This window comes from Prunus avium, chromosome 4 (genome assembly GCF_965620075.1).
Source record: "Prunus avium chromosome 4, drPruAviu1.hap1.1, whole genome shotgun sequence".
In the NCBI taxonomy this organism is placed as follows: Eukaryota; Viridiplantae; Streptophyta; class Magnoliopsida; order Rosales; family Rosaceae; genus Prunus; species Prunus avium.
The window spans coordinates 26511324-26532881 of record NC_142287.1 but is presented as its reverse complement, the minus strand read 5'-3'; the positions used below and the strand labels follow the sequence as shown (position 1 = coordinate 26532881).

Below are 21558 nucleotides of genomic sequence, written 5' to 3'. Positions count from 1 at the left end.
TTGATATTAAACATGCAGTAATTTTTTTTTTCCCAAAAACATGCAGTAATTAACCCTATTACATTCACATCTTCTAAATAATAAAATATTCAGTATTGAGCACGATTCTATAAAGTTGCTTAGTTAGAGCAAGTCCACCCCAAAGGGCTAAGGCAAGGCAAGGGCTGCCACTATTCACGTGAATAGTGGCAGCCTTGCCTTTTTTGGTTCCACCCCAAAAGGCTAGGGCAAGGGCAAATACTATTCATTGTACTTTATTTCCTATTTTTTTTATACTTTAAACCATTAATTTTGGTTGCCACGTGTCTTGTTTTTAATTAAACTTTGTTTTCATTTGCAAATATTTATAATAAATATTCATATTATTTAATGCTTTCTTTATTGAATAAAAGGGAAACAATACAACAATTCTTCATACATACGACAAATCTTTCAATCCAACCTAATTGTTTTGATAATTTAACCAATCCGTATTGCTAGGTCCGTCGTCGTGGAAAAGTTTTCTTCTCATCACATCCCTTCGTTTCATCTTCCAATAGGACTTTGTTTCAGGAGACATATGGGTGGTATCCATGGCCATGATTTTCATCTCTCTATCCTCCATGTCTTGTTCTTGTGCCTGCTGCCTTTCAATTGCAAATGCTTCAGCTCGTGCCTTGTCTGCTTCTTCTCTTTTCAAGTCTCTCTCAAGTCTCAGTGCACCATTTTTAGCAATTTGCTCCAAAAATTGTGCACATTCATTCTTCGAAGTGCTCCCTTTCTTCGCCTTTGCCGCTTTTCTCCCAATAGGTCTCGGCGCACGTGGGAGTGGTGAGTCTTGATCCATTGGGGAGTCCACTGGCGAATCGGTTGCCGGCGAATCGTGGAGCGGCGTCTCATTCAACACAACCGGCGGAGTAGTGCAAATTATTTTGAATCTCGAACAATTCTTCACAAGTTCCCAACATTGGTGATTTTGGAAACTTTTTTTGCCTTGCCCCGTGGCACCGAACCACATTTGTGCTTGTATGATCTATTAAAAAAAAATGGAAATGCAACCAAAAAATGAGTAAGGGAGAAAATATAAATAATTTGGAAATGCAAGAAAAAATAATAATTATGCAACAAAATATAAATACATTAGAAATGCAAGAAATAAAATGATTATGCAAGAAAACAATAAATACGGAAGAAAATATTAACAATTTAAAATTGCAAAATAAAAAAATGATTATGCAACAAAATATAAATAAATTAATATGCAAGAAAAAAAAAAGTTACATTAAATTAAATAAAACAATAATTATAAATATTTTACCTCATCCGTAAGATTTTGACCGCTTCGAAGGTTCTCCCTCGCTTTTGTCAAAGCATCCCTCCATTTCCCAAACTCTCTATTCAAAATTTTCCACCTGGAGGATAAGGCCATTTCCGTCCGAGCCGAACCGGATTTTTCAGAAAATTCTTCATGAATTTTTCTCCACATTTGAGAAAACTTCATTTCATTGCCTGATATAGGGCAATGACTAACTTTCACCCAAGACTCACACAACGCAATATCTTCCGCAGTTGTCCAAGCGCCTCCGGCTTCAACAGAAGATGCCATTGATCTTTTGATACAAATGGAAACTAGTAGAAAAATGTGAGTAGAATGGAAAATAAATTGGAAGGAGAAGAGTTTATATGAAGATTGGTGTGGAAAGTGAATGAAATTGATAGGTATTTATAGAGAAAAAATCCAGAATTTTTTGGTATTTTTTTTGAATTTTTTTCGCATTTTTTTAACCCAAAAAAATCGAGTCCGTTGGATTTCTGGACAAAAAACGATCGAAGCATCCGGGAAGCGCCACGTGGCGTCTGCCCGTTGGGGGCTGTCAGTCGCTGACGTCAGCGCGGTGAAATCAATTTTTTTTTTTACCGTTGGCGCGTGTATTTCACGCGCCAACGGTAAAAAAAAATAGAAAATTAGTAAAATACCCATTCCTAACCATAATTCTATAAAGAAACCCTACACCACTCAGTATATATAAACACACCCAAAAAAAACCCAAAACTGACAGCTGTTACAATGTTTTAGTTTAATTAATTAAATGAAATACCTTTATTATCCTTTTAGTATTAAAATAGTTTTTTTGAAAAATTTTGGGCACTCTTTCTTTCGTCTCTCTCCCTTAGCAGAAACCAGGTCGGCTAGTTTTGGCCAGCGATCTTGGTGCTCCAGCCATGGCTAGATGCGTGACTGCTCGGAAAAATGACTAGAGGAGGCCGGCGAACCACGCTTGAGCCCAGCCCCGGAGAGCCCAGCCTCCTTTCGTCGTCGCGAGCTCCAGGAACCTTCGAGGGTTTCGAGTTTTCCGACACCTTTTTGGGCGATTCCGGCGACCGTTGTCGCTGATCCAGGTATGGATTTCAATCCTTTCCTCATGCTCTTGCTGATAGTATAGTTATTTGGAATCAATTTTAGCTTTTGAGAGCATGAAAATGCTGTCGTTTCCCTGCCTTGCATTCAGTTCTTTGGTTGCTGAGCTCTGAATTCTGAAATAGTGTGAGAGCTTGTTGAGATGAAACAGTTGATTGTTTGAGCTTTAGCTTCATCAAAAGGTACAGAGCAAAATGGCTATCGGCGGTTGATCTCGAACCAGAATTTCGATTCTTTTATCGGCGGTTTGATCTCAGATCACTCACCAATCTCGACTTGGCACTGATGAGTTGTTTATGGCAATAGATCCTAATACAAAGCAGCTTTTATATTATGAGGACAAGGCAGACCATGCAAAAGGATCCATATATCTGGATAAGTTGTTGCTCACTGATAACCCTTCAATTACACTACATAATGACAAGCAGGTATCATCTCAAGGCCTTCCCTTTAAACTCCAGACTAGTTTTGATTGTTAATTAATCTTTATAGAAAAGTCGGCTTGTTCTTTTTGTTTTGATCCTCAACAAGTCTTAATTGTTCTAATGACATCTGAACTAAATCTCATACATTTAACCTCTATAAGAATGGGGATGAATGGACCCTGATTGCTTCTGCAATTAACAGAATTGAACAATGAAGCACCCCAGTAGGTTTATTTAATTCATCAATTCACATATATATGGATATTATATTAAGCATGTCTCCAATTGGAAGCTGTTGTGATCAGTACTCTAGTTTTTGGTTCATATGTTTCCACTACTCTTGAAACACCAATTGTAGCTTGAAGTTAAGGGTTTTGGTCCTGTAATTTAGGGCTTATCCCTGAAAGATTTATTTATTTGTTTAATTTTAAAAGAAGTCTCTGGGGTAGAAATGGGTTTAGTCCATCGATCTAATAAAATCAAGAGGCTGTTTTATTTTCTTGGGGCAATGTGGCTGATTATGCTTCTGCTGGTTCATAGTCTATGTGTGGGTGTGGTGTGTCACATCAACCCTAAGAAAGAATTCTATCTATTGATTTTGCTGCTGAATTTTTAAGAGAATGTAGTAATTTAAGTCAAGTCTACCTTTAATTTAACAATTTACCAATCAGTATGTATGTATGTATGAATATATATACTGAGCAATTTTGGGTTGGACATAACCATGTCTACCTTTAGTCCATATATATATATATATATATATATATATATATATATATGTATGAATATATGTACTGAGCAATTTTGGGAATGCTTTTATCTCTTTGAGTTCATTAAGGACTTGCATAATTTAGCCGAAGAAATTTAGACAATTTATATGTCGACTTGGAAATAGATGGAAGGATTGACAATTTGGGAATGCTTATCAACATAACTTATTATTTTCATTTTGATGCTTTTGAGGCAATTCCCTTATCAGGACTTGCAACTATTGTTGAGATGGGGTCATTCTCTGTAATTTTATCATTGTTGAGTATTGATTTTCAATGGTACGGAGTTCTACACTTTTATCGTACCTATTATGCAAATTAAATGATGTAGTTGTTAACTTCCAGTAAGTGGTATGAACAGTTGTTATACTGTTCATACCCTGCAATTGAGTTGATTTCTATAACATAGTATTAATAGTGTACTTTTATGACATAGTATTAACAGATTTTCAGTAACAAAGCATGCTCTATACTTTGCTCTCTCTATATATAGCTATGCAATTGAAGTTTATGATATGCATAATGTGATTTTTAATAGGAAGATAGTTCTATGACATAGTATTAACAGTGTACTTTTGTTTTTTTCTTGTAGAGGTATTTTCTTTTGTCTTTGCGATTGTTTCTGGTGAAACTATGAACAATTGGAGGTGGTTTCTACAAAGGATATCGGATGTCTTGTTGGGCTTTTTTGAATTTCTTTTGAATTTTTTGTATGAAATGGTATTAACCATGTACTTATACGACATGGTATGAACAATGTACTTCTATGACATGGTATTAACAATGTAGGTGAAAATATGAACAATTGGAGGTGGTTTCTGCAAAGGATATCGGATGTCTTGTTGGGGTTTTTTGGATTTCTTTTGAATTTTTTGTATGAAATGGTATTAACCATGTACTTCTATGACATGGTATTAACAATGTACTTCTATGACATGGTATTAACAATGTAGGTGAAACTATGAACAATTGGAGGTGGTTTCTGCAAAGGATATCAGATGTTTTGTTGGGCTTTTTTGGATTTCTTTTGAATTTTTTGTATGAAATGGTATTAACCATGTACTTACATGACATGGTATGAACAATGTACTTCTATGACATGGTATTAACAATGTACTTCTATAATATGGTATTAACAATGTACTTCGGGCTTGCTGGGCTTATTTTGGGTTTTTTTTGAGTTTTTGTGTTGGGCTTGTTTTAAGTTTATCAATGGCAGTCTTGTAATTTATAGGAATTTCAACACTCATTTTTTATGTAGTAAATGAATTTTGGGTGTGTTTCTAAAGTGCATTTCATATGGGGTTTTTTTATAATTTCAACTCATGTTTTGGGTATATTAGTGAAACATTTGATTTGCTTCGCTGACGTCAGCGTGACGTCACTGCTGACGTCAGCGCCTTCGGGCTGAAGCCCAGTCAAATTCTGCCCTTGGGCTTGCCGGGCTGGTGGGACCCAGGGCTTGCCCGGGCTGCTTTTCCTGCGCTGGAGGTCCAATTCGTGCTGGGGGGGCCTGTTGCCCTGGCAAAAAGGGCTGCGGTGGACTTGCTCATAGCTTATCAGAATACAAGCACCAAATGCCTCTTTTTGTGCTCCATAGTGTCTGACACAAATGACAAATTAGTGTCCTACAACAATGAAAACTCCTACGTAGGAAACCGTCAACTAAAAAGTGGCTGCATCGTGGTCTTTGATTATAAAGCACAATTATTTGTGTCTTTTGAAGTTAAGAGCACAAATAAAAATGGTGCCTAAACCCAAATATTGTGGCAGTGGCAGTAATTTTCCATCATAAATTTTCACCACAAAATTTACCCCAACACCCACAACCAAATTATAAAACATAAAAATAAAAAAGCTCTGCAAGTGGCCAATCAATTGGGATCATTCATTCTTTCAGCTATCTTGCTAAACAAAAATTATATGTGTGTGTATATATAGACCCTATAGAGAGGGAGTAGAGATGATATATGAACATAAATGTTTTGAGAGTCAAGACAGTTTGCTCAGTTTCTCTCATTTCTGTTGTCCTAGTACGTTGAATAATGAATGACTGGATAGAGATCATGAACAGATGTAGATGAACCGGTCAAGGGACCTTGACTTGATGCAGTTTGTATCTCGCACTCACTGGTGTTCATTCCCAAAGTGGATTCAAAATGTTTCCTCATTGCATCCATCTCATTATTTGATGCATTTGGATCTGAGACCAATATCTGAACAGCAGCCCTGCCTTCAAGCATGCTCACAACTGAAGACATGGTAGGCCTAATTGTTGAAGTGGCATTGCAGCAAAGGAGAGCCACATTGATTGTACGCATCATCTCTTCTTTATTGAAGTCTGAGCCCAACCTTGGATCCACTAGGTCCATCAAATTCCCTTGCTCTTTCAGTAGATGTGCCTAAAGTTAAATACAGTGTGCTACTAGTTATTCAGAGTTATAAAACTCTCAGAGAAACATAATGTGCTGACGCATCCACAAATACATAATAGAGATAAACAGTACCAGATTAAATTTAAAAGCTAAATAAGGAAGCAATAGAATCATCTTACCCAATCAAGAAGATAAAAGCTTTCTTCCTTTGAACGGTAACTGGTGTTGTTCCTCCCACTAGCAATTTCCAATACAAGAATTCCAAAGCTATAAACATCTGCTTTGTCAGTCAGATAACCCCGCATTGCATATTCGGGTGCCATATATCCACTGCAAAAACATGAAACCGCACATCATTCCCCCATATTTAGCTTAGAGAAATAGGAAAAATACTACTAAGCCTTCAAATTTGTTTTAACAGTATAAACCTTCCATCTGTTTCCTATTTCTATGGACCCATCATCGGGGTGGAAGAAATCAAAATAAAAGTACAGAAATAAACAAAATAGCACAGGGACTCACTAAGTTCCAGCAATACGGGTGCTAATGTGTGTATTATCCTCTTCATCAAGCTTGGCCAATCCAAAGTCAGATATCTTTGGGGTAAGATTTTTATCAAGCAGCACATTAGTAGCCTTGATGTCTCTATGAACGACCTTCAATCTTGATTCCTCGTGGAGGTAAGCCAAACCTCTAGCTATACCAACACAGATCTTGTGCCTTGTTGGCCACTCCAACTTCAACTGACTTTCTTCTGGCCCTTCAATTTGTCAAATTACTCAAAGTTAGTTATAAGGGACATTTTTTATGTATAAGATCTTTTATACCCATCTGCATGAACCAAATGAAGTTTAGGCGTACAAGTGTAGTATTTACCAAACAAAGCACGAGCAATGTTATTATTTTCCATGTACTCATAGACAAGCAATAGTTGATTTCCTTCAATACAGCATCCGTGAAGCTTGACAAGATGAGGGTGTTGCAGAGCAGAAATCATGCCTATCTCATTCAAGAATTCACGATTCCCTTGCTTTGATTTGGAAGAAAGCTGCTTGACAGCAATTACGGTGCCGTCTGATAGAAGGCCCTGCATTTGAGAAACAAAGTCAAAATCCCTTCACTAAAAAGCAGAGCAACTTTAATAAGAATGCTTACAATTAGTCAAGTTAGCCCAACTGCAATAAATAAATAGAAATATTGGCTCCGCAGAATACCTTGTAAACAGAACCAAAACCACCTTCTCCAATCTTATTGGCTTTGTCAAAGTTGTTTGTGGCATCTTTAAGTTGCCTGAAGGTAAATTTACCAGTTTGCAGGTCCACGCCCTTTAAATCTGTGTAAGAAGCAAACTCATATAAAAAATTGTGTCTAAAAGAAATTCATAATGGTAAGCATATAATTTTTTCATATCACGCTACTGATTCAAGGCCAAGAATTTAACAAGTGGACCTATAGGTAGGTAAATTTTGCATCACGAGTTTGAACAGATAATATATTCTAGCAGCATTAGAGCATCCACAGTGGGGGGTGTATTTTTGGTGGTGTAAAGCCACTTTTACATCCCCTTTACACCTCCGGGGGGTGTAAATACGCTTTTTGCTCCAATGGGGGGGTGTATTTTCGGGGGTGTAAAATCACTTTTCTCCATTTTTCCTCTCCTTTTTGCAGCTGGGTCCCACCTGCAAGAGATGTAAAAAAAGATGTACAATTGCATCTAAATATACATCTTCAAGGTGGTGATGTAATTATACATTCATATACACCCCCCCATTGCGGGTGATTCCGATCACAACGGGTGTATATTTAACATACACCCCCTCACTGTGGATGCTCTTAATTCGTTAGAAATGAAAAAAAAAAACATATGATAAACCATTATAACAGCATAAACATGTAAATACCATCTTCCAAAGTATTTTGTTGTCCTAAGAGGCCTCTCCTCCAAAGAATACCAAAAACCAGTAATATAATGAAGACTCCTCCAGCCACAATTCCCACTACTGCACCTACAATTCCACCAGGTGATGTGCTACTTGCAACTTCTGGTGGGGGTGGGGTTGGGGTTGGGGCTTCAAAATCTGCAAGAAGAAGAATATAGCTTTATTAGAGTAAATGTAAATGTAATAGATAAGAGAGTACATTATTCAACCAGCTTCCTAATATTTTTTGGACTTTATCTGTGACGAAATCAAACCTAGCCGCTCTCTCCCTCTGTGGTTCTAACCGTTAGTGAATAAGTCCATTAGGGCGTTTTGAATAAAAAGCCTCTTGTGGTGGTTTCTTCTAAGCCATGGTTAGATTGAAGTTCCCCATCACCCATTTTAGTCTATGTTCTCAATCAAATCCTACTCTCAAAATCCGCTTCCTAACGTCGCTCATGTTCTTTAAATTTGATTCTACATCGTCTTTGATAGAGGTTTCTACAAATCACCCAATTGTTTTTTGGCAAAGTTGTTGTTTTCATTTATTTGTTCGCTCTTATGCGCAGGTAGATCGCTGGAAATCATATTTTCCCCAGATCTGTTACGGATGCGGTGGTGGGTGTGGCCTCAACAGCACTTCTTCATGTGGTGGTGGTAGGGTTCGTTTAGGCTTATGAGTTGATTTAGGGTTTTGGTTATGTTGGGTGTATGGGCTTTGTTTGGGCTTATGGCTAATTGTGGTGATGTGGGCTAGTAGTTATAGTGCGGCTTTTGTCCGTGTTAGTTTTGGTTTTAGCATGTTAGTTTGTTGCCCTCTTGGGATTGGTATTTTAGATGTTTTGTTGATGTCTTTAATTGTACCGTTGAAGTTTATCTAATCAAGTATCTATTTGATAAATAAAAAAATTAATAATAATAACAATAATAAAAAGACCAGCTTCCTAATACACAAAGAAACAAAAGATTCAACCCTCTGGGGGAACCTTAACATAAGTAGATAGAAAAATACATAGATGCATTTTTGTGGCAATACAAGGAAAAAAAACAAAGACTCAGAGCTCCAATGATGGAGGCGATCAATTTATTGAGTACCACACAGCCCTTATCAGTTCCCCTCCCTCACCCCAAAGAAAATAAAAAGTAAAAAAATCAGAAGAAGCAAGCACTCTGCAGAACTAAAGCCGGGTCTCTTAATTTTGTTAAAATATTAATGCCTAACATGATATTTACATACGAGAAACTCCCAATGGTCTACAAATAGTAATTATAAGAAGCTCAGCACAATGTAAAGTTACCTGCAGGATCTGCCGAAATAGCTGATATAAGAGGACCATAAACTCCTCTAAGAGGGATACCGGTCGTCCCTTTCCCAGCCCAATAAAAACGGATCTCCAAGGTACCACTAGTTACAGCAGCAGTATAGTTCATTATGACTACAGTACTAATCCCACCAGCTTCATCCACAATATTGAAATCCTCCCGCACTAGTCTCCCCTGCAATATACTAGTTTTGTTAATTAAAATTTTGTTGAAGAATATAAGTTCCACATCATAAATTTGACAAAATATAATACAACTTATAAAGAGTGGTTCCACTACTAATATTACTGAGGCCTTTTATGATAAAACCCCACATTTATTGGGCTTTGTAGATGATTAAGTTGGGGACAATATCGGTATTGCTATTAGTGGGCTGATAGCCCGTCTCTCTGAAATTTAACACATTTCATATTGTAATGTGACCCTTACCTGAATGTAAACATCAAATATACGCCTTCCCAGGCTTTTATATGTTTGGCCATTTGTAAACACTGTCTCTGCAAAATGGAGGTTTACGGTGTATTTTCCATTTTCCAGACAAAACCCATAATATGTTAGAGAGATGGGAGAAAGGCGTGCATCCCTGTACAGTAGTGGATTGGCCATAGCGGGTATTTCGTTGGTCAATTTATAAGTAAGGTTGCCCACATCATCATTAGTCAAGGTGTCTTCAAGACCTCCACTATCACTAAAGTAACCAGTGCTGCTTAATGCCCAATTTGTTGTGCTCCGGTAAAATGATGAAGGTCCAGCTGAATATGTGTCCGCCTCAAATGTTTTATCTTTTTCCCCATATACAGTTACTGCTTTTCCACCACAATTTATACCGAGAGAGTACCAAGCTATGACAGAAAGAAAAAGGAGATTAGTAGCCATTGCTGAGGAAAACAAAAATGAATCAACCCCAGAAGAAGAAGAAAAAGGCAATTATGGCAATTATTTCTATTAGACCAAGCTATGACGGAAAGAAAAAGGAGATTAGTAGCCATCTTTTCTATTTCTTTTGAAACTTCATAACAGACTATGGGCATGCAAGTCTCCCACTCCCCAAAACAAAAGAAGATCAAAGATAAATATATCTTGGAAAGCAATATGTGGAAACCCAACTTACTTTGTGGACATTTTTGAATTTCCAAACATGTAGTTTTTCTGATAGGAGAATGCAGCAGGATCCAGAAGAAGTCAGCAAGATAACATCATAAATGAAAATAAGTTGTAAAATAAAAATAAGAATACTCAGTTGGAATGCTTTCAGAGGATTAATTTGTAACTTACGAACTATTGCCCTTCGAAGAGCTTGCAAACAAGTTCCTGTAGAAATTAACACAAATTGAAAATTTAAGTTTGCTCTACAAGACACAAACAAAGTAAACTCAAGCTAATGAAAACATTCGTACAAGCCGCCTTGTGATTGACAACCTTTGTCCCCTATGGTGAAGTTATTATATGAAAGATCACTGCACAAAAAGGGTTGTTACGTAAATTCCTTTCCAAATGCAGTACGAGAATAGAAAATAAAATGAGGAGCAAGAGGTAGGTATTAACATGGTTGGACTGAAGTTTTTGCATTTATATAAATTCTAGCAAGATTTAATTATGAAAATCTAATATTAAAACAATCAACCAAACTTCATGAGAAGAAAAATATTAGCTACTTGCACTATTCATAGTCATAGGTGCCTAAGCTCTCACCACTGTCCACGTTAAGCCAAATTCACCTAAAATCGTACTGAATTTGGTCAAGCTACCCGCATCTCATAAGTATGAGTCATAACACACTACAAAATATTTGGACAACAGTGACCTTTTCTTTGGTGACTATTTGTACTATTAGTCACCTTTATTCGTGACTACAGGCTTTAGTCACCCTATTAATCAGTGTGTTACATATGTGTCCGTAACTATCGATGTTTGTCACCATAATAAACCATTCGTGACATGAGTTCGTCAGGCTAAAGGACATCATGTCCAATCACCATTAGTCATACATATTTTATTATTTTGTCAGGCAATACGTCTTTTATTATTTTGTCATGTCCAATCACCCTTAAACCACCACCATCCCAAACCCACCCAACTCCAAACAGCCTCTCCCAACCCCACCCAACACCGTCAACCAAACCACCACTTCGCAGGCAGCAACACCATCTCCATCTCCCCTATGTCCCAACCACACGATTTGTTTTATTTTCATTTTTATCTCCCTAAATATCCTAGCCGTACCAAAATTTGCAATTTTGGGGTACATAGAAGCATCTAGTAGAATATTGCTTGTCTTTAGATCTCTATGAATGATTCTTAATCTTGAATATTGATGAAGATATAAGATCACAATAGCAGCAATCCCACAGATTATTTCGAAGCATCTCGTCCAATTCAAAAGCGCTCTGTTTTTTTTCAAGTATTCATATGATCTTCTGTTCACAGCCTTATCGCTGCTATTTCCTTTCCATTGTAAAGCACACCCTGAAATTATAATCCAAACTTAACACATATTCTTTTGAGGAAACTATTAGAAATCAAATAATGCATGACAACACAAAAAAGTGAAATGATTCTGAGGGCGGCTACCTTATAGATAGAACCAAATCCACTTGTTTTGGAAAGAGAAATTGTTCGTCGCGGCTGTGATGTTTATAAGATCAAAGAAACCATATGATGGTGATGGAATCCATATTGCAGTCCTGAAAACCACTTTAGATCCAGATCTAGAGATTTTGTTCAAGATACAGAGAGAGGGGGGGAAGATGAAGAGAGGGAGAGAGAAACCAGAGAGAGAGAGAGAGAGAGAGAGAGAGAGAGGATGAGAGAATCACAGAGACCAGAGAGAAAGAAAGGGCAGATGAAGAGAAGCGACAGAGACCAGTGAGTGAGAGAGAGGGGGAGAGAGGGAAAAAAAATAGAAAAAAGAGGGAGTTGTCCTCTAGATTTGCGAATTGTAGGTAGTTGCACTGATGGATGGTTGTTATCTTGCCAGCACATAACAATAGTGTCGGCATACATCTCCTTGCCTTTAGTTGGAGAGAAACTCTCATGTAACCGGGATAGCACTTTTTGCTATCCCCGGCCAATAATGCAATGACACGTAGGATAACTTTTCCACGTGTCATTGTATTATTGGCCGGGGATAGCACTTGTGCTATCCCCGTTATAGGTAAGTTTTTTTGCTTTAGTTGGGTACACTATGTGTAGGGTACACTCAATGACGGACCTACAGAGGCGCAAGGAGGTGCAGTTGCACCTCCCCTCGCCGGAAAAAGCCATGGATGTGCTGGATTTGCCCCTTTGCTAACTAGCGTTTTAAAAGGTATTATCAAGGAGCACCTCATGGAGTGCGACGATCTGAGGCCTCCTGAAATCGCATCAAGGCACCATTCGTATGGCAAGTTACACGATTGAGGCACGCGCTGTGTTGCAGAGGAGTTGCAGAGGTGTTTCGCTGATGGAGGCTCTGGTTCACGAATGAAGAAGACCACCCTATTTTTATTTGTCACAAACGGCGTCGTCCTTCATTTACTTTTAATGAAACGCGTGTTTCAATGAAGTGTTTTAAAAAAAATCAAACTCTTCGGTTTTGGTGCCACCGTTTCAAGATTCATTGTCTTGCTTCAATTACTTGGTTGTTATAATAAATATTTCATTATAATAATGTAATAACAAAAGGCTTACCCATCCGTAAAAAAAAAAAAAAAAAAACAACGAAGAAGAGTCCTTGCACAATGCTCTCAAATCACCATTTGATATTAGAGTTTTTGTTTAATTAGGACTTGATTGATACTACTTGTTTGTTGATCTAATCTTTTTGCTGTGATAATATGTTTTTATTATTAATTTTGCATTTATTTTATCGTGCTAATCAATCTTAAAATTAACTAAGGGTCTGGTTTTCATAATATGTTTTTTATTCAGTCCTTGGCCAGTACCAAAATCATTATTGCCCCTCTCCTGAAAAATTCCTGGATCCGCCACTGGGTACACTATATTATATTACTTTTTAATTTTATATTTAATTTGAATGTCACCAAAAATGGTGAGGAGTTCATTGCCAACCTTCCCATGTCACCATTGCGTATTGTTTTTTCTGCGTTTTATACGTATTTAACTGGATTACTTTTACTAAAAAAGATTATCCTAAAATATTATATTGTAAAATTACTTAAATCAATAGTCACCAATTCCTTAAAGTGTGAGATAACTAGTCACAATTAAAATTTAAATCAAATGTTACCAAAATCTATTTGTTGCTTTAAAATTGTGACTATTGTCTTCTTTTTTTGTAGTGACATATATTATACCAAGATGATAAGGGTCCACCCAAAGACAAGGGCATAGCCATCATTTAATTTCAGGATGCTCTCTTCCATTGGAACTACCTTCTATGTTGATTAGGTCAATCTCTCCAACTTATGCATCTACAAAACGTTGTTGAATATGTCGAATCATGTCCTTCCTTGTCTTTCCACACATCCATCTTGACATTCTCATTCCCACCACACTCATTTTATGAACATGTTGATTTCTAAGTGCCTAGAATTTTGTCCCATATAGCGTGGCTGGTCTACCAATATATGCAAAAAATGTTTTGGAGAGATGAGGGAAACCTTGAAAAAGCTTAGGAGTCATAAACTTAGGAAACATTTTAGGATACTTTTAAAGAATGTACATTAATTAATGCCTATTTCATGAGTATAATTGTATGTCAAGCTTAGGAATCATAAAACTTAGGATACTTTTAAAGTCATGAGTATAATTGTATGTCAAGCTCCATTATGAAAAGTCATGTCATAACGAATGCACTATGCTTTATCCAGTAATAGACAGCATAAATCTCCTCACTAAATAACTAAATATTAGACTTTGGAAGAGAAGCTTACACATTTTGTTTCGTCCAAGTAGGCACGGGTCCAGTCAGCAAGTTTCCAGTTAAGAATCTAAACATATAATTGGTACAGGAAAAACGGCATAAATTACTAGAAAAGGGGTATAAACAAAAGCAATGAATTACTAGAATGCCAGAATGGTAAGCATGATTAACACGTCCAGCTTGTAGGGCTGGGGTGCGACAAAACCATTGAAGAATGTCTGCTTGAGTTTTCTTGTAAGAAAGTCAAAATTTGTTATTCAAATTGCTTACATATAATTCACGTCTGCTAGAGCATCAAAATTGCGTGGAATTTCCCCAGTTAGCTTGTTAAAGCTGAGGTCTCTGCACAAATCAATAACAAATGCATTTCAGATATGCTACCCAGAGGAATAAGGTAAAGTGTAAAATCTATGCCAGGATCTGCTTTTGTGTATGCAGAAACATACGGCCCACTCCAACATCCTCAAAGTCATTCCATAATCCTTGAGTTATTAGAATAGCATTTAGAAAGAAGATAATTTATCTGAAGACAGTAAAAAACACAGGGACAAAGACATTTGTACTAACAAAGTTTTCAACTTCCTCAGGTCCCCGAGATATGGAGGTAGCTGTCCAACAATATTGCAACTCCTCAACATCCTGTAACAGAAGCACTAAAATTTTGAGTTTGCAAAAGACTTCTGCTACAGACAGAAAATGTGTGTCATGGAACCATTAACTCACAGTGTCTTCATGTCTTTCATCTTCTCAAGTGGGGGAAATGTTGCTTCAGGCCCACTCAAGTCAGTAATTCTCCTGCATGTTAAAATCGAGCAATGAACATAGATTACAGAATTGGTAATCTGTTTGTATTTATAAGTAGATACAAAATCAAAATCCATACTAACAAGTCAGTTAAATTTGTCAAAAGAGAAATGCCACGAGGAATTGGTCCCGTCAAACCACTAGCTTGAATCAGTCTGTTTAACAAGTTATAAAATTTGAATCAGTGATAATATTCAGAATCAAGTAGCAGCAAAGATAATCAAAAAAACAAACTCACAGTTTCTCAAGATTTGTCCAGTTCTTTATAAAATCAGGTATCTGCCCAGAAAAGTGACTGTCACCCACCCGGCTGCATAATGATTGGCAAAAGGAAAACAGTACCAATTAATACTATAATGCGGTATTTGGGTGCTTTTAGGAAACCTTTAAGAAAAAAGAACAACAGAAGCGTACAAGTCTTTTAGTGTGGTAAGATTTCCAAATGTATCTGGCAACTCCCCAGTAAAATTATTTGAGTTAAGAAGCCTAACCATGAAAGAGACATAACAATTATATTAAAGATACAGAAGTCGATGATTGCTGGTGAAAATATCCAGCATCTGTCTATCAGGATAAAATTTGAAATAGGACAATCTTACATGCTTTCTATGAGGGTCAAATTCCCAAGCTCCCGAGGGAGCTCTCCAGAGAAAATATTCATACTGATGTCCCTACACAAAGAAAATTCAATTCCATTGATTAAAAAAGATCATTCCAAAAAATAAGTGGGGAAAAGAAGAAACAAATGCGTAATCAACACTCACAAACGCTTCAGGGTGGTGATGTCTCCAATCTCTTTGGGGATAGGACCGGTCAAACGGTTTCCAAGAAGGGAACTGCAACAAAACTCACGTGTTTGGCCATCAAGATGAATGCAACAAATATTCAACATTTATGATTCAAATGGCTCATGGCCACTCAAAGGCAATGAATATGAACAAAATCCATGTAGTAGATTTGTAGTTTAAGAAAGAAATGGCTAAAGAATATTGAAGTCGCCACTAAAACAATAAGAACATGTCATGAACATCAACACACACACGCATGTATGCATAGCGAAAAAAGACCGCACATGTTGACAAGTGGAAGGGAGCCCCATTCTGGAGGGATGGTACCACTCAGGTAGTTGCGGGTGAGGTCACTGCAGGAGAAAAAGAAATGAGTCTTTTTCTCATTGACAACAGACATACATGCAAGGTAACAACGTGCTTACATATTTTCGAGATGGGTAAGCCTGGCCATCTCTTTTGGGAGTGTTCCTGGCAAATCCTGAGCTTTCATAACTCTGTGCTTCATCACAAAACAAGGTTTCAAATCTTAATTGCAATTTAACAAAGACCTGACTGTGACTAAAACGAAATGCTTCCACACAGATGAGACCAAAACAGTAAATTATTTAGAGGTAAAAGACTGGACTTCAACTCAGGCAATGTCCTTAAAAAGATATAACTTGCAATTTTTTGGTCACGAAGAATAAAACTTGCAATTACACAAACAGTTAATGTGCATTTGTTCTGTAGTTATAATAAGCAAGCCAACCACCAACTCACCATAGAACTGAACATCAATGCTAACTAAGAGCCAGCTCAAAGCACATTGTAGTAAGTGAGCAAATTGATCACTCACAGCCCATAAAACTCAATTTTGCAGTTAAAACTTAAACTTAGTTGATTGTAAAATTCTTACTTTAGTGTTCACTCAATATAAGAAACAGATTTATAATAAAATCAGTTTTGCTCTGCACACTGCACAGCAAGTATGTCTGCAGAAATTCCTTTTTGCATTTTCTTGAATTTCATCAAACAGAATTAAAATGTGAAAGAAAACCATTCAAGGCACCAAGGGTACTTCCACTCATAACCCATGATCCATGGCCCCATGACACCATGACCCATCGACGGAAAGGCTAAAATGAGGAGGTTGAGTGAGGAGCTTATTTGAGGAGGTGAAATCTCACCATCAACAACCAAAAACAAAGTACATGGGGGGGGTGCATTAGGGGGTCCACACCCCTTTTGATGGTGAGATGGGCCTCCTCAAATAAGCTCCTCACTCTACCTCCTCATTATAGAAGCTCCCCAAGTTCGAACCTTCATAAGCATTACACATTGATAATGTGTGCGTGAGAAATCCCACAAAAACTGAACATGGCAACAGCCAACTCAGCTCCAAGTTGGGCCGACAGTCCCTTTTTTGGGATTTTGGTTTTTTGTCGAAAAGCCCACAGTTCCTTTTAATTCCCAGTTATTTTGGAGGTGGCATGATGATATTTTAAGTCAATTGGGGGGCCAATGTGAAAATGATCAATAATTAATTGATATAGACGTGCAGTCCCCAGAAAACCAAATGTCCAAATCAGCATCTCTCTCTCTCTCTCTCTCTCTCCAAACTTTCAGCTGAGCTAATGGTCATGGGTCAATCAATCAAGGAAGGTTCATGCCCTGATTCTTCTTTCATTTTCAGTTTCAGACAGAATTCTGAGATGACACTGACTAGTCTAATACTCCTAAGAGTATCGACATCAAAATTAACTTAAGCATGTGTAAATAACCTATCCCCTAACACTACTCATGTCACTTAATTTAAGAGGAGCTTTTAAGTGCGGCTACCGTATACAATAGTATACTCTCATAGGGATAGAATTAGTGTGGAGTTAGGTGGAACTGAGGACTAAAATATCGATATTATCGTTTTTTCAAATCTAGGATATTTTGGAACATATCCATACACATATCGTATAATTAATATTGGAAAATATCGACATCGATAATTTCTCACACGCTTCAACAACATTTGGCCACAATATCGCGATGATATCGCAATAATATCAATCATATCGATCATATCAAGATGATGAATGCAGTGAAAAATTTGAACCTCATAGAAACTTTATGTGGTACTAAGTCACTCGCGTATCTTACCATGCAATGTATAAAGTGTAAAATATTGTAGTAAATCATTATAAATAAATGATTATGGTGTGTTTAATATTCTTTCATTAATTACTACAAATTTTCTACACTCCTAGTGCTTGTCAGCTCGCTATATAATCAACTTAAATCAGTTAAACCCATCATGCAATGCATTTCCTTCCAATTTTTTGTGAGAAACTAATACATAATTGACTAAATAAACATCCTCCAAAGTTTCAATAAAAATTTCAAAGTTTTTCTTATAATTTCCATGGTTTTTATTCAATTTTTACCGATATTGACAATTTCCCGATATTTCCATAGAAATTGCCATGTTTTCGAACCACCGATATTTCCGAAACCATCGATATTTTAGACCTTGGGTGGAACTAAAATCGGAGGATATCCTTACTTTTGTGAGGGTTGACGAACAATCCTTACTTTTGTGAGGATTTGAATATGGCAGGCTGACATAAGAATTTCTCCTAATTTAAAACTTGCAAAACATTAGAGGCTCTCCTACCTTAGAAAGTTAGAAAATCTGTTAGAACCAAAAGAAAAAGTTGGATTCCATGTATATAACACAAAAGTTGAAGGACTTTAAAATTTGAGACTTCAGATAAGTAAATGCTGGGACTATCTTCTTCACCGACAACATGAGAAAGGCTCATTTAAAGTCATCAAAATTAGGCCACCGTGAGTATACTAGTATTATACAAATAGCAATTTTCTTGGTATATATATAATGGGATAATTCTGAAAGGAAAAAAAAAAATATATATATATATATAATATACATAATACATATATATCGCCAATGATCTAATATTCCCCAAAAAAGTTTTGTTTAGGGGTAACACCATAAATGCATTCCATGTAAACCACATAAACCCCATAAGATCATTTGGTGTTAGGTGGTGTTAGGAGAGAGAGAGAGAGAGAGAGAGAGAGAGAGAGAGAGAGAGAAGTTTACATGCTGGTAATATGGCAGACAGTGGAATTGGCCAAGAAACAATTACAGGTGATGCCATACTCAAATCCTTTGGTCGGATTGGGATCAGTCCATGGTTTTTGATTGTTGCACGGATCTGGATCTCCACTGAAATCCCAGTTCGTCTTCCCCAGTTTCTTTGCTATGTCAGCTAAAGTTTGTACTACATATATATAAAACAAAGTGCAACAATAATTTAACACCATATGCTCAATACTCAATGTCTACACATTCATATAATTACTACCATTAATGTCTAAATAAACAAGAACTACAAAATCATGAATCCAAGCATCATATTACTGAAAGCTGTCAAGTATAGTGTTCTATGACTCGTTTGTCTAGTTGGGCATGCGAAATATCTTTTGCCCAATTTGAGGGGAGTGTTGGCGAGTCCTTACTTAGTTAGAATTTTGATTCCTTTTACATAATTATAAGATGAAAAAAGGAGATTAAGGAAGAAATTTGACATATAGATATATTAAGATTATATATATACACACACATACGTATACCTTCATCTGGTGGCAATCGAGTAGCTCCAAAAGCAAAATTTGCAAAGCAAACCACCAAGAGAGAATGAAGAAAAAGTCGAGGAAAGAACATATTCATCAATTAATTTTCTATTGGAAACCTTTCCACATTTGAAGAGGAAAACAGTGCCCAAAATGAGAGCTTTTGAATGAAGAGGTACCGTACGAATGTGTGTGTATGAAAGATGGGTTTGTGAGGAGAGTATTGGTGCTTACAGCAGCTTTTTATGGACAGAGAAAGATAGAGTAGGCCTTGAAGGACTGAAACTGAGGTCAACTACGTTTAAAAAAATTATTATTCTCCACCACTCACTTTATAGTCTAATCTCCTTTTATATAAAAAATTTACGTTTGCATAAAATTACTTTAAATTACAAGTATAGAGAATGAACTAGGAATCGTCATTCAAGACTTTTCCCAAGCAATAAAAGCCGTACATGAAATTAATTAAGTGCATTTTTTTTATTTGTCAGAATTGATTGTATACCTATTTTCTTGGTTTGAATTAAATTTTTTCCAACGTAGGTAAGGAAAAATCCAAGTCATCCAACGGAATAATCCAAATCACACCAGCAATTAATTATTTTAATTCCAAAATCTGCATGCAAACACACACGTACTGTACATAAAGCTGTTTTGACTAAAACACGTAATCATCCGAATAATAATCAATATATAAAAGTTCCACGGCATCCCCTTTCTCAGTTTTCCATTATTTACATCTTTTGTTTGGAAATATTTTTGCACGTAAAATTAAGATTGATTATTGTTTAATTAGTGATCATTTTGAAAAGATCTTTAGTTTAAAAATTAAATGTCGTCAATGACAATTTAATTAGAAAAATAAAGTTCAAAACTCTTTATACCTGTCTGAATGCAATGCCTGTAGAAAATAACTTAATATTGTTTTAAATTTTCTCCAACGTAGGTGTGGAAAAATCCAAGTCATCCAACGGAATATTTCTTGTGGAATTTTCATCCTTTTTCTTTTTCTTTTATATATATATATATATATATCCGATAAAGGAAAACTTCAACTTGCATGGATACTCTACTAAGCCCAAATGTCAGAGTGTCCGTGTCCATGGTCTCATAACACGGTCAACTCATACTCTAAATCAACTAATGTGTTAATTCAATTATAATTCATATAAAATTAATAAATTAGATTTGAAAGGTTTGGAAGGCTTGAATTTCACTATATAGTATTGTGAAATTGGAGTATGAACATCAATATTTTATTTATAAAAAAAAATACAAGTTTTTGTTATAAAATTCCCATGTCTCTGTGTCCTAGCTTTTTGAAATTTGCCATTAACCATGTTCCCATATCGCGTATTCATGTCGCCATATTAACATAGACTTTCACACCAGTAATTAATTATTTTAATTCCAAAATCTGCATACTAACATGTACATCGAAAAGCTGTTTTGACTAAAACACGTAATCACCCGAATAAAGGTTTCCAAAAATATAATAATCTATACAGAAAAGTTTCCACAACATTCCCTTTCTCAGTTTTCCAGTATTTACATCTTTTGGATGGACACTCCAACTTCCCAATCAACCAGTTAATGCATTGAAGCTGTACGTTATTGACTTTGAATTGAAGCCGCAGGTTCTTAATTTAATTTATATCTGTCAAAGAAAAAATAAAGAAAAATAGAGCAGTCAAAATTATATTAGTAAAAGGAACATGACTCTAAGTAGAAACTCTTACTTCCAACGATTAAAAAAAATAAGAAACTTTTACTTTCATATCAATAACAGTTTTACATGTGTGTATAAATTTTCTTATTATATTTTTATTGAATTATATACGTATCAAATTATGATTTACAAAATGATGATTTCTAAAAGTGTTATTAGTAAAAATCATAATGAACTTGTGTCAAGAGCCATGTGACTATGTGACTCACCTAATCGGCCAAACAATTAATGTTTCCCATTTTAAATTCATCCATAAAACCAAAATTACTTTCAAAATAATGACAGTGATAGGAATTAAAGGGTTAGCTTCAGGACCCATGTCGAAGACAAAATAAGCTTCTGTAACACCCCGACCCTAAATTATTTAGCCACCAAATTATTTAATTTATTTAAATATGAATTTCCAATTTTGGCCTCGGGGTAGGGGCAAAATTGTCATTTTAATCCGGAAGGATTTTGGGACAGTGGCTGGTATTTTTATGTAGGTCGTACTGAGACGAATCCGTAGACATGCGGTGGGCTCGATTCGGAGT

The 21558-nt window shown here is 36.2% G+C and overlaps 2 protein-coding genes and 1 long non-coding RNA gene across 4 annotated transcripts; 1 reads left to right on the top strand and 2 right to left on the bottom strand.

The window, feature by feature from the left end:
• Positions 1–111: 111 nt before the first annotated feature.
• On the bottom strand, positions 112–1986 carry LOC110752854 (uncharacterized). Its single transcript, XM_021953601.2, has 2 exons — positions 1298–1986; positions 112–1012 (listed from the first exon to the last, which is right to left on the bottom strand). The coding sequence occupies exons 1-2, from the start codon at positions 1583–1585 to the stop codon at positions 443–445; spliced, it is 858 nt and encodes a 285-aa protein (XP_021809293.1). The 5' UTR covers positions 1586–1986; the 3' UTR covers positions 112–442.
• Positions 1987–2139: 153 nt separating this feature from the next.
• Positions 2140–4614, top strand: LOC110763598 (uncharacterized). Its single transcript, XR_002527772.2, has 3 exons — positions 2140–2379; positions 2490–2826; positions 4186–4614. It is a non-coding gene; the product is annotated as an uncharacterized LOC110763598 (long non-coding RNA).
• An 827-nt stretch (positions 4615–5441) lies between these two features.
• LOC110745680 (putative leucine-rich repeat receptor-like serine/threonine-protein kinase At3g14840) lies at positions 5442–19590 on the bottom strand. 2 transcript variants are annotated; one of them, XM_088251859.1, is made up of 24 exons: positions 19297–19588; positions 18764–18944; positions 16092–16163; positions 15951–16019; positions 15643–15714; positions 15478–15549; positions 15293–15364; positions 15117–15188; positions 14962–15033; positions 14798–14869; positions 14642–14713; positions 14345–14416; positions 14085–14141; positions 10608–10667; positions 10486–10521; positions 10322–10359; positions 9640–10052; positions 9186–9384; positions 7870–8046; positions 7183–7301; positions 6845–7055; positions 6491–6728; positions 6148–6298; positions 5443–5995 (listed from the first exon to the last, which is right to left on the bottom strand). In XM_088251859.1, the coding sequence occupies exons 1-24, from the start codon at positions 19391–19393 to the stop codon at positions 5624–5626; spliced, it is 3066 nt and encodes a 1021-aa protein (XP_088107985.1). In that variant the 5' UTR covers positions 19394–19588; the 3' UTR covers positions 5443–5623. The 2 variants fall into 2 exon arrangements, with proteins under 2 accessions (XP_088107986.1, XP_088107985.1); XM_088251860.1 differs by lacking the exon at positions 7870–8046 and having other exon boundaries at positions 5442–5995; positions 19297–19590.
• Between the last annotated feature and the right edge of the window lie 1968 nt (positions 19591–21558).